This window comes from Elephantulus edwardii, unplaced genomic scaffold (genome assembly GCF_000299155.1).
Source record: "Elephantulus edwardii isolate Elephantulus edwardi_28Jun2011 unplaced genomic scaffold, EleEdw1.0 scaffold00180, whole genome shotgun sequence".
NCBI classification, from domain to species: Eukaryota; Metazoa; Chordata; class Mammalia; order Macroscelidea; family Macroscelididae; genus Elephantulus; species Elephantulus edwardii.
This window is the reverse complement of record NW_006399930.1, coordinates 2,000,869-2,014,796: the sequence shown is the minus strand read 5'-3', so window position 1 is coordinate 2,014,796 and position 13,928 is coordinate 2,000,869. Positions and strand designations below refer to the sequence as shown.

General features: G+C 37.7%; 1 protein-coding gene across 1 annotated transcript in view; it reads right to left on the bottom strand.

Annotated features, from left to right (window-relative positions):
- Positions 1-12,817, bottom strand: part of CYYR1 (cysteine/tyrosine-rich 1) — a 206,039-nt gene extending 193,222 nt beyond the window's left edge. Inside the window, exons 1-2 of the mRNA XM_006896038.1 lie at positions 12,640-12,817; positions 12,442-12,552 (exon numbers count right to left, since the gene is read on the bottom strand). Coding sequence (XP_006896100.1) covers positions 12,442-12,552; positions 12,640-12,817 — 289 coding nt within the window. The remainder of the gene's footprint in view (positions 1-12,441; positions 12,553-12,639) is intronic.
- Positions 12,818-13,928: the final 1,111 nt, after the last annotated feature.

Sequence of the window (13,928 nt, the reverse complement as noted above, 5' to 3'; positions counted from 1 at the left end):
CCTTATTTTTTGCTATTTCCTTCAAAGCAGCTTGAACTTCTTCCTTCATCACCATAGGCTCTTGCTCAAATGTTATTTCATTAAATTCTTCTGCATCTGCCAATTCCTTTCGATACAATGACTCAGTATATTTTTCCCATCTTCTTTTAATACTTCCTGGATCATTTAATATTCTGCCTAAAGCATCCTTGATTATAGCAACTCTACGTTTGAATTTGTTGTTCAGTTACTTGAGCTTAAGAAATGCTGAACGAGTTCGCCCTTTTGATTTTCCGACTCTAGCTCCTCACACATTTCATTGTAATATTTTGCTTTGTCATTCCATGCTGCCTTTTGGAATCTTCTATTCACCTCTTTAGTATCTTGAATTCTTCCTTGTTCTTTGTCTTCTCTACGCTCCAGTGCAATCTTCAGAGTTTCTTCTGATATCCATTTTGGTCTTTTCTTCCTCTTCTGTCTTTGTAATTACCATTTGCACTCTTCCTGGATGATACATTTGACATCCTCTCACAACTCATCTGGTCTTGGCTCGTTAGTGTTCTTGCCTACAGGTACAAGCCCCAAGACTGAGTCAAAATCGGTCAGGCCCTCAGGCCAAGAAGAAAAATATAATCTATACAGGAGTTCTACAAGACACATCACCTACCCTTCGCAGACAGTACAACTAAATAGAACTACCAGAAAGAAACTCAACAAAGTAGCTGAATAATTAAAAAACACAATAATAACACAACTCAATCTCACAGATATATCCAGGTTATTGCACTCCAAATAAGCACAATATACCTTCTTCTCCAGGATGCATGGAATGTTCTCTAGAATAGATGATATTTTCAGTTATAAGGTTAGCCTCTATAAATTAAAAGAAGCATAGAAATAATACAAAGCATCCTCTCAGACCACAATGCTCTAAAATTAAAAATTAATAACAAGAGGATAAAGGAGAAAAAAACACATATATTTGGAAGATGAACAACATCTTGCTTGAAAATGAATGGATAATTGAAGAAATAAGAAATGAAATTAAGAAGTTTCTTGAAACAAATGACAATGAAAATACAATTTACCCAAACTTCTGGGAAACAGCCAAAGCAGTAACTAGAGGTTAATTTATAGCAATAAGCAAATACATTAAAAGTCAAGAAAAACAATATTTGGCTCTCTGGAACAACATCTCCAATAAATTGAAAAAGAACAGGAAAAGGGAATGGCAAAGGACACACTGACAAAGGAGATTAATCAGAACTGGCTTTGAGAAGCACTGTGGCAATTGGACAATTAAAACAGACATTCAAGGGGGGTGGAAAAGAAGAATGAACTGGGGAGGAGGGTAGAGAAAACAGTGTAACAATGAAATGAAAACCCAAAATCTCTGTAAATGTTCATTAAAACGAAGAAAATTTGATAATAATAAAAAAAGAAGAAAAGGAACAGGAAAGAAACCCCAAAATTGTAAACATTAGGGCAGAAATAAGTGAAATAGAAAACAGAAAAACATCTGAAACCATCAACAAAACCCAGAGTTGGTTCTGCAAAATGGTCAATAAAATCTACAAACCACTAAGAAAACTACCAAAGGAAAAACAGACACAAGTAATCCCAATAAGAGGTAAAAGGGGCAATGTCATAATAGAACCAACTAAAATAACAAGGTTAACAATGGAATATTATGAAAAACTATACTGAAACAAATATGAAAACCTAGAAAAATGGACAAATACTTAGAAACTCACAACCTACCTAAACCGACACAGACCAAAATCAAACACCTGAACAGACCCATCACAAAAGAAGAAACTGAACAGGTAATAAAACAATGTATAAAAACAAAAAGTCCTAGACCAGACAGTTTTACTAGTGAATTTTACCAAACATGCAGAGAAGAACCATCACCAATTCTACATAAAGTATTTCAGAAAATAGAAAAAGATGGAATTCTCCCAGACTCATTCTATGAAGCAAACATATCTATTATACCAAAGTCACGTAAAGCACCATCAAAACTGAAAACTATAGGCCAATATCTCTCATGAACATAAATGCAAAAGTCCTGAATAAAATCCTGGTCAATAAAATCCAAAGATACCTTAAAAAAATTACCATGAGCAAGTGGGATTCATAACAGGTATGCAAGGATGGTTCAAAATAATAAAATCAATCAGTGTAATGCATCACATTAAAAAAGCAAAGACCAAGAATCACATGAGGCTATCAAGTGATGCAGAAAAGGCCTTTGACAAGATCCAACACCCTTTCCTGATTCAACAAAATAGGAATGGAGGGTAATATCCTCAACATAGTAAAAAGAATACATGCAAACTCAAGGGCCAACATTGTTCTCAATGGAGAGAGATTAAAGGCATTCCCTTTGAGAAGAGGAACTAGATAAGGATGCCCAGTCTCACCTCTCCTATTCAATATTGTATTGTATTGGAAGGCTTAGCTATAGCAATAAGAAAAGAGAAGGAAATAAGAGATATGCAAATTGGCAAAAAGGAGGTAAATTTATCTTTATATGTAGATGTTATGAGAGCATATTTAGAAAACCCTAAAGATTCAATGAAAAAAACTACTGGACACAGTAAACCAAATCAGCAAAGTGGCAGGATATAAGATCAACATATAAAAATCAACTGGATTTATCTACAGTGACAAAGAATACAGAACTGGAACTAAGAAAAACAATACCCATACAATAGTTAATCACAAGATTAAAATACTTGGGAGTAAATCTAACTAGAAACAAAAGATTTATTCGAAGGAAATTACAAAATATTACTACAAGAAACAATAGAAGACCTGGAGAAATAGAAGAATATAGCATGCTTTTGAATAGAAAGACTAAATATTGTGAAAAAAACAATTCTACCAAAGCAGTCTACAAATTCAATGCAATTCCAATATAAACACCAATTCCTTTCCTCAACAAGATGGAAAAGGCAATTTTCAATTTCATCTGGAATGAAAAAAGATCCAGAATAAGTAAAGTATTCCTGAAAAAGGCAAACAAGATAGGAGGCATCTTATGGTCTGATTTCAAATCCTAGTGCACAGTCGTGGTGGTCAAGACAGTGTGGTACTGATACAGTGGCAGACAAATGGATCAATGGAACAGAATTGAGAACCCAGAAATCAGTTCATCTACCTATGGTCAACTGATTTTTGACAAGGAGATAAAAGCAGTTAAGTGGGGAAATGACAGCCTTTTCAACAAATGATGTTGGCAAAACTGGAAAACTATGTGCAGAAATCTCAAGCAAGACCCACACCTCACATCATACAAAAGAACCAACTCAAAGTGAATCAAGAACCTAGGACTAAAACTAAGGACTATAAACTTCATCAGAGAAAAGCTTGGAAGAACTCTAGACTTCCTAATCAACAACATAAACAGTCTTCCAAGCATCCTGAAAAATCTACAACCAGGAGAAGATAAAATAGATGAATGGGACCTTCTAAGAATCATATTCCTATGCACATCAAATACTTTTCCAACAGGTTATAACAGAAAGCCACAGACTGGGAAAAACATTTAGTAATGGCATGTATGATAGGGGATTTACACCCAGAATTTATAGACTACTCCAGAACCTCAAAAAGATATACAACCCAATCACAAAATGGGCACAGGATTTGAAGACATTCAGATGGCAAACAAACACAATGAGGAAATGTTCAAAATCTCTAGCTCTAAGGGATATACAAATCAAAACAACTATGAGATATCATCTCATCCCAGTAACAACATCAAAGTTCAAGAGAGCAGCAAATAACAAATGCTGGTGAGGTTGTAGAGAAATAGGAACCCTTATTCACTTTTAATAGGAGTGTAAACAGTTGCAACCACTTTGGAAAGCAGTATGGCACTTTCTCAAAAAGTTAGAAATAGAAATACTATTTGACCTAGCAATTCCACTACTGGGAATATATCCTAAAAAAACCCAGAACTGCCACCCAGCCAGATAAATGCATATCTAAGTTTATTGCTACATTGTTCACAAAAGCAAAGAGATGGAAACAACCACCCATCAACAAACAAATGGATAGAGAAGCTGTGCTATATTCACACAATGGATTATTATGGAGAACTGAAATACAAGGAACTCATAAAATATTATACAAAATGGAGAACATTATGCTGAGTGAAATATCTCAGTCACAGAAGAAGAAATGCTGCATAATGTCACTGTTACAAAACAGGACTGACATGGGAGGTGGGGAGAAACTAAGAAAAGAAGGTCAAAATAATGTACACTACATTGAAATAGTTGAGGAAAAGGACTGTTAAAAGCAATGTGTTGTTGTTGTTATGTGCCAACAAGTCACCTGTGACTCATAGCTACCCTATGTACAGCAGCCCTAAACCCTGCTCTGTCCTGTGCCAATCTCACTATCTCCAACAAACCCACCCCGATTACCCCAGTCACTGAATCAGTCCACCTCACAAAAGGTCTTCCCCTCCTGGGCTGTCCCTCCAACCCTCCCAAGCATGATGTCCCTCTCCAAGGACTGGTTCCTCCTTGCAACATGTCCAAAGTACATCAGACGAAGTCTCAGAATCCTTGCCTCCAAGGAGCAGCCCAGTTTAACCCTCTCCAGGATGAATCTGTTTGTTTTCTTGGCAGTCCAGGGTACCCTCAATACTCTTCTCCAACACCAAAGCTCAAAGGCATCAACTCTCCTTCTATCCTCCCTAGTCATTATCCAACTCTATGATGCATAACAAGTGATTGCAAATACCATGGCCTGTATCAGACGCACCTTAGTCTCCAGAGTGACACCATTGCTCTTCCATACTTTGAAGAGGTCTCTAACAGCAGACTTTCCCATCGCAATACATCTTTTAATTTCCTGGCTGCTAGTGCCAATAGTGTTGACTGTGGAGCAAACAAGCTAAAGCTCTGAACAATCTCAATCTCTTCACCATCCATCCTGATGCTATAATTTGGCCCAGTGTTGAGAATCTTTGTCTTCTTGATATTGAGCCTCAATCCATATTGTAGACTGTAGCCCTTGACCCTGTGCAGAAAGTACTTCAGGTCCTCCTCAGTTTCAGCAAGCAGGGTTGTGTCATCTGCATAACACAGATTGCTGATGGATCTTCCACTAATCGTCAAGCCACGCTTCTCCTCATAGAGCCCAGCATCCTGGATAATCTGTTCTGTATATAGGTTGAAAAGATATAGAGATAGGACAAATCCCTGGCATATACCCTTCCCAATTTTGAACCTTGCAGTGTTTCCTTGCTCTGTTCTGACTACTGCCTCATATACTGTCCAAGTATAGGTTTCACATTAGCACAATCAACTGTTCTGGGATTCCCATTCTTCTCAGAGTCAGCCACAGTTTGTAATGATCCACACAGTCAAAAGCCTTTGCATAATCAATGAAACACAGATAGTCATGGTCTAGTATTCCCTGTTTCAGCTAAGATCCATACTACCATGACTCCTTCTAAACCTATCCTGGACTCTGGCAGTTCTCTGCTGATGAGCCGTTCCAGTGGTTTTTGGATAATATTCAGCAGAATCTGCTTGCATGTAAAATCAATTATATTGTTCTGTAATTTCCACACTCTGTGGGATCATTTTTCTTCAGAATAGGAACAAATATAGATCTCTTCTAGTCAGTTGGCCAAGTGGTTGTTCTCCAGATTTCTTGGCACAACTTGGTGAGCACATTCAGGACAGCATCTATAAGTTGAAATACGTCAATTGGTATACCATCTGTTCCTGGGGCTTTATTTTTTTGCTATTTCCTTCAAAGCAGCTTGGTATTATTTGCATTACCACAGTCCAGAATAAGAGGTGCATAGCAAAGTGGACTAAGCAGTAGGCAGGAAAGAGGGGAGAAATTGTACAACAAAAAAAGAATTTTTAAGGAAAAAGTGTACTTGGTAAGGAAGGAGGAAAGAAAATGTGCAACAATAAATGAATGGAAACCCAAGTTCTCAGTAAACTTTCATCAAAATATTAATAAAAATATAAACAAAAAAATGAAAAAACCATCTATGAGTCCTGGTATCTTAAAGATTTATGATATATGAAATGGTTCATAATAAGAAATTTAAAAAGAAATAAGCATTACTTTGTAATATGAATTAAAGTATTAGAATTACTACTGTATTCTTATGTTAACTATTTTTGGATACCTGGATCTGTTTCTTTAATCTTTTTTATTCACTATATACAATATATTTGAACAAAGTATTTCACTAACTGACACACTTTACTGTTAAGGCTTACATACAAATTAACTTAAAGATAGTTTGAAGAGTGAAACTCATTTGTAATATACATACTGCATTTATATATCTTTTTGTTGTGTACTATCAAATTGGAACTGACCCATAGCTAACCCTCCAGCTGATTTTCAAAGGCAAAAAACATGGGAGATTGCCCATTCTTTTCCTGTGGAGCAGCTGATGGATTTGAACCATGTACAGAGCCCCCTACCTCTATATATACATTTTCATATGTATAAATATAACTGAGAAAATGTTGTTAGTTTCCACTGAATTGACCCTCAACCCATGGGGACCCGATGTGTAATTCCACAAAACACTGCCTAGTTCTGCACCATTTCTAGTATGGGCTGAGGATCTAATTATTGGACCCCACCCACCCACCCAGTCAGGTTTTCAATGACCAATTTTCAGAACTAGAGTGCCAGGCCTTTATTCTCATTTCAACTTGGTCTAGAAGTGAGTGCCTACAAATCCTGTTTAGCACTAGAGCATCATGCAAGCCTCCCCTGAAAGACCACTGGTGACTGTACATGAAGTGCAGGCATATCTCGGAGACGGTGACGATTTGTTCCCAGAAAGGTTCACTTTAATAAAATTCACATAAATTTTTAGTCTCTCAGTGCATACAAAAGTTGTGTTTACATTACCCTATAGTCTTTAAAATGTGAAATGGCCCTATAAGAAAGTATAAAATGGTGTTGAAAATTACCAACACATCACAGACACAGAGCGAACACATGCTGCTGAAAAAAAATTATCAACTTGCTTGATGCAGAGTTGCCAAAAACCTTCAAGTTCATATAAAAGCAAACAACAAAATGCAGTATCTGCAAAGTGCAATAAAGTCAATGAGGTATGCATGTATGAAGGGCCAGAAAACAAACCCATGACTGAGGCAGGGAAGTTCAGAATTTTGCAAATTAAATACCATTGTTTTTTACACATTGTCCTTGTTAGTTACTGGCTAGTCAATTCTAACTCGTGACGGCCCCATGTGTTCAAAGAACTGCTCCATGTGGTTTCGGTGACTACTTCTCCAAATAGCAGACCTTTCAGAAGGAATTCATCTACTCTGTCTCCTGAAATTTTGAACCACCAACCTTTTGGTTAGTAGTTTAGCATGGAGCCATCTATGCCACTCAGATATTTCAAATTTTGATCACTTAACTCTCTCATTGTACTCAAATCAGAAAGAACTCATCACTAACACTATTGGATTTCTGAGACTATAAATCACATAGGAAGGGATTGCCTGTCATTCTGAGATATTCCTATTTATTCAAATGTTTATACTGGTCAGCTGTTTTTTAAGGGCTTATTGTTGAATGCCATCGAGTCGACCATGACTTATAGCAATTCTATGAACAAAAGACTCAAAGCCTTCCCATAACTATAGTCATATCTCCAAGTTCATAGAGTTTCCAGAGGCATGTGGTTTAGGAAGTGGATGACATTCCTGCTTCCAAACCTGTTTTACAACTAGGAGCTCCACCAAACACTGTCCACATTGGGAAACCATTCTGCTATTTGATACCCCAGCAGCACAAATTTCACCATCACAGCAAACCCAGGTTACTTCATACAGCACATTGATAAAGAGTGATATACAAAGTGGAAGAGTGTTCAGATATAACAGCAATAGTCTCATTTAGCAGTGGTTAAGTGTCATCAAGTCAAATACAACTCAGAGTAAACGTTGCACAAAAGACCTGGACTCTGTTCTATAACATCTTTTCTGTACATTTATAGAGTTTAGAAAGCTTGTAGAGTTTGCAGGGGCATCTAGTTTAGGAAGAGTATGCCACTCCTACTTCCCAGCATAAGTCAATATGGAAGCACATCCAAACATTGTACATAATGGGTAAACATCAGGGTATTTGACAAGACCATGGAGCAGTGTGTAGCATCACAGCAACATCAAGTTGTTCAGTTCAGCAAAAAAGACGAAAGAGTGTTGTGTCACTTAAAGAGTAACCAATGCAACCACCACGAGATGTTAGCTAGTAGCCAAACTCACAGAGTGGAGGCTTCAGGCCCCTGACTGGCCTTGCAGACCCATCCCCTCACCAAGGGATTTTAAAGTCACAACCTCTAGCAGAGCTCCACCCTTGGTCCATGGCTCAAGGACACCCGCTTTTGGGGGGAAAAGAGCAGTAACACACATCAAACACCACCCCAAAAAATTCCCTTACATGACCAATGTGACCACCATCAAGATGCTTAGCAAATACATTTTTGCTCCTTGCGCTTAACAACCATTCAGAATTGATGTCTCCACTTCTTCTGTCCCAGAAGGACAACCAAAGGTGTAAGTAAATTGGTAAGAGCCTTTTGAATGATGGTCAATGAGATCTTATTCTCCATGGACATTCAAGATTCAATTACTAACACTGGACTCCAATTAGTGCTACTGTAAGGACATGGTGTTATCAAAATATTTTTATGTCAACGTTCCAGGAAACCAAGCCCCAAAATCTGGTAGCCAAGAAGCTAGATCATACCTGTAGCGAACATCTAGAGCATGTCACAAACTGTTCACAATTTTTATGATGTTTTCCTGTGTTCTTGTCTACTTCCCAGAATTAAAACACTTAAAAGGGCAGATTTAATAGCACGGCCAATATATTCACAATTGCAACATTTTGTAACCGAAGTTTCTACCACATTTAAATTTTTTGGTTTTGTTTTTGGATAAAAGAGTGGTTTTCTCTACTGCATTTGAGATAATCTTAATATAATCAGAGTGTGGGTATTATAAGGGCATTTTCTCACTTTTGAAAGGTTGGAATGTTACAATTGTCCCCAGAAGGTAAACAGTATGACTTCCAGTCTTCAAATTCTTATTCCTGAGAAATCATCCAATTCAAACTTTAACAACTTAAATTTCCAGCATGAGCTGGAAGCTGGTTCCTTAACATCCCCATGCCAACTCTTTACAAAACATGTAGTCCAGGGAAAGCAACATCTGGCTCTAAGTCCTATTTTCCACTCAGAAGTGGCTCTTGTAAGCCATAGTTAAGGATATGAGAGGAAGGAAAAGGAGGGGCAGAGTCTCTGGCTGAAGGCCGGAAGGTAAAACCTTGATGGAATCCTGTCTTTGTGCAATAGCAGTTGGACAATAATATAAACACTTAACTGGGTCTCTTTCCAAAAGAGATTCTACAGTAAAACATGATGTATAAGGTGTAGAAACTATACTTTCAACCTGGATTTCACTCATTTGCCTGGGGGAAATAATTTTGGCTACTTACCGACTTTGTCCCATTTAAATGCCAGCAAGGCATTTAAAAGCCTATCTGGACTATTTTATTTCTACAGTCGTCTCACCCCTAACCCCCGTTTCCATCTACATCCTTTAGACCCAAACAACCTGAGTTGCATACATTCACCATATTTGCCTTTGCACCAACTACATCATACTACCTACATACCATACACGTCTATGTCCAAGCCTTTCCAATCGTTCCAAGATCAACTTCCTTAAACCGTCTCTAATTCAGTTCAACCGAACTATTTATTGAGTTCCTGTTTCAGTCATTCTGCTAGGTTCTGAAAATATGAAACCAAACAAAACAGACTATCCTCAGAGAGCTGCCTTTGAGCACCCATGTGATTACACCTCTTCTGTGATATAACATGGCATTAGAGTGGTTTATGCGCATACCTTACCTCAGAGGGTTACTTCTGTTCTATTTATCCCTCAGCATGCCTTATTAAAAATTATTTGAATGTAAATGGCAATCATAAGAAAGCTTTAGACATAAAAAGCTCAGGAACTTACTTCAAAGCATATATTGGTTAAAAAAAAAGCAAAACCCAAACACCTCAATTTATTCATTGCCATGCATTTGGAACCAATTTACAGATGACTCTTCCGTAGATTTTCAGAGGTTGTAAATCACACTGGAGGAGATTGTCCATCTTTCTCTCTTACAGAAGTTGATGGATTTGAGCCAATCTCCTTTGTGTTAGAAGGACACCTCCCTACCCACAAAGCCACCCATTTATAAAAGACAACAAATTAATATTGGCTTGTGACTATTTCATAACTTTCTAGGGAGGGACGAAGGAAACCTGGTGGTGTAGTAGTACATAAACTGTGTTGGGTTATTAACCAATGGTTGTCCAAATCCACCAGCATCTCCAAAAGAGGAAATATTTATAGCTTTAGAAACTCAAGGGAAGGTTGTTAGGCATTAGAATAAATTTGACAAGAGTAGGTTTGGTTTTAAGGTTTTAGGGAAGGATGAGAGACTGTGAGTGGTGGAAACAAGTAAGTGCTAGGCTGATAATGAGAAGATGGGAAATTTCAATGCACTCATATGCACCTCAGAAGAAAGCCCTGGCAATCTCCTTCCCAGAGATTACAGCTTTTGATCTTTGGGAAGGCGAACACTTCTACTATGAAACAAATGGGGCTATCTTGAGACAGAATCTATTCAGCCACAGCTTTTGTTTTGTTTTGTTTTTTGTTTGTTTGTTTGTTTGTTTGTTTGTTTGTTTGAGGGAGCAATACAAATAGAATGAAGGAATGAATAGAATAAAACTTCCTAAACACAAGGTTGCTTTCCTGACCCCTGGGAAGCTGAGTGGTGGGATTAGACATGTATCTAACATTGAGAAGGAATGAGGAAAGAAGGGAGTGCAAATCAGGAGTTTTTCAGTGCATTACAGTGAATTAGACAGACAGAAAGAAGAAGAAAATGTGGCTGTGATTCTGTAAAAGAGGAGTGATTCTGTAAGACAGAATGACAGTTTATTTACAGTATTCTGTTTTCTTAGTTTTTATTTTCTTTTCAGAAGCAGAGAAGGTAGAATCACTATCAGTTCAAATGAAGTAATAAAAGTATGTTTTAAATATAAAAAACTATTATTAATGCAAATGATTCTCTTAGTTGCTCAGGTTTGGCGAACTTTATAGCACTTACATGGAAGAAATAATTGTAAACAGAGACTGTAAAGTGGATTCTCTCTAACTAATAAAAGGAAATTTTCTTAATTATATTCATTTCTGTCTATATAGAATATTTACCTCACACACACACAACATCTTTAAAATGAGAACTTATAAGTTTCCATTTTACTCAAACTATTGAAAATTTCCCAACAAGTTATCCTGACTTATTTCTGGCACGGTTGAATCTGAAATCCAATTATTTTGTTGCACAGAACACAATGCTTAAGTTTGCCGTTTTAATTGGCCTATCATTGTATCAAAAAGTAAAATATTATGAACAAATTTATCTGCAAGGTCATGGGTATGTCTGTGGATTTTGTCAAGTCTCAAAGAGGCATGTTAAGTGTTTTACAAAGATCATTGCTACTGTTTACATTGTTTGGTGACTATGAAACACATGCAAAACCCACACGTATAATTAACTTCATACATGAGTAACCAGTGAAAGGCCGTTTGGGGCTCCGTATCAATCACTCAACTAGAAAATCCCTTTGCTTCACCAGTTATTAGCAACTCTCACAAAGAATGATTAGGAGGGAAATGACTTGTCCTTAAATTATAATCAAGTGCTTAATCAAATCATTGAGAACACATTAGACTCTGAGTAAACTCATCTCTCTAAAGCGCCTTATTTTTAAATTCAACCATACTATATAATTCAGTGTTGCACATTTGTGAACCAGCTTCTAAAGAATGAAATTAAAAGTGTACCCACTGTTTGCTTCTGAGAGGGAAAAGCCAGAACGTTTGGAAACTGAGGGACAGATTCAGCAACTAGCCTGTATAGAAAAGGAAGCTAGCAGACTTTTTTAAAGAACTTCAGTAACTCGTTTGAACTTCAGATGCGTATTAAAAATTGATTTCTTCCCAACCCTCACTCCAAGATCTTGAGTAGCAGATACAACTGGATAAATTTTACTCTAGCCAGAAGGTAAAAGCCTCTTAAGGTGGAAAGGAGTTTCCAAGTTGCTCTGCCAAGAAAAAAAAAAAGGAAAAGAAAAGCAGAGGGGAAAAAGGCCAAGGGGGGGGGGGGAGATCCAAAACAAAACAAAAGAACAACCAAAAAATAAAATAACAAACCCACCCTCGCAGAGGTCTAGACCAAAGTTTAAGTGTATTCGTTTCTGTACTATAACGGCTAGTGGGATCTTTGCCCTCCAAAAAGATCCCTAGATGGTCTTGCCCTAGTGGTGATACACAGCCCATTTTCTTTTTCTGGTCCCTTTAGTTCACTGACCTGCATAGACAAAAATCAGGATCAACTTCCAAAGAAAGATGCCAGGACGCCCGGGCAGCCTCGGTGCGTCCATCCAAACTGGTGGCCGGAGTTGCGCGCGGACAGGACGCACTGGAGGCAAAGGAGAGATAGGAAACAGAGTCCGGAACCCCAAGAGGATGCAGGGGATAAAGAGCGGTCAGATGAAGAGATTATCACTCCCTAGAGGAGAGTAAACCATAGGTTTGGCCATTGCTTGGGGAGCCTTTGTAGGGACTCCGGCCAATCTAGCACGGGTTCCCAGACCAGGGGTCGGCTGCGCTGTGCTACGGGCTGAGGTCTCTTTGTCTCTCCCCACCACGCTCTGGCGTCCTCGGCCACCCAGCTCACATTTCATCTCTGCGGGTGGCACTGACACGGGACTGGAGGCGGGGGTGGCCCTGACTCCTCCCTGCACTTCTGTTCTTCCCTCTAAAAAAATGACTTTCTGAAAGGAACTTTATCTCTCTGCTTTAGTTTTGCTGTGGGATTTAGCCAGCACTTTTCTCCAACTGCACTCCAATGGTTTGTGTTATATTTTTCCTTTTTAAACAATGGTTGAAGAATATTGCTTTTTTAGCTTCACACAAGCGGAAGAAATTTTTAAGCTAGAGGTATTGGGCAAGAAAGGCTAGTGAAGAAAACCCAGGGGAATTGCCAAACACCAAAACAATTTATGGCGTCTTTGTGGAAAGCTAATAAAATGTTTGCTATTTGTTAAATACTTGCAATATTCCCAGAAAATACAAGAGGGAAAAAACACCATTACCATCACTATTTTTTGGCAATATTCTAGAATTACTGACCTATGCAACTAGGCAAGAGAATCAAATAGAATTCTAAAAATTGAAAGCAAAGTCATAATTTGCAAATAATTCTTTTTAAAGTGAAAATCAAATAAATGTCTACTGTAGGGATCTTAACTAGAGTTAAGTGGCTGGGCATAGGCAGTCTATTAACAAAATCAATACTTATTTTTCAGAACAGATATTTTTAATTTTTATGAGATCTAGCTTACATTTTTTATAGGTCATATGCTTTGGTATTGGTGGCCTAGTGGAAAGAGTCTGTTCTACAGTCCTGAAGGGACGCAGTTCGAATCCACTAGATGCACTTCAGGAGAAGAGGACAGTCTCCTCCCATGCTATTAACTGCCTCTGAAAAACCTGCTGGAGCTTTCAGAGGGTCAGGTAAGAGTCAGTTACGACTTAATGGCACACCTCAACAACTCTGGTATTATGTCTAAAAACTCATTGCAAAACTCAAGGTCAACTTGATTTTCTTCTATGATCCTTTAGAAGTTTTACAGCTGTAATTAATTAATTTTTAATTAAGTTTTGTGAAAGGTGTGAAAGTTTTGTGTCAATTTGTTATTTTATTTTTTGTGAGTTTGTTGTTATTATGTTTTTTTTTAAACATGTGAATATAGATCCATTTGTCCCAGCACTATGTGCTGAATTATTTTTACA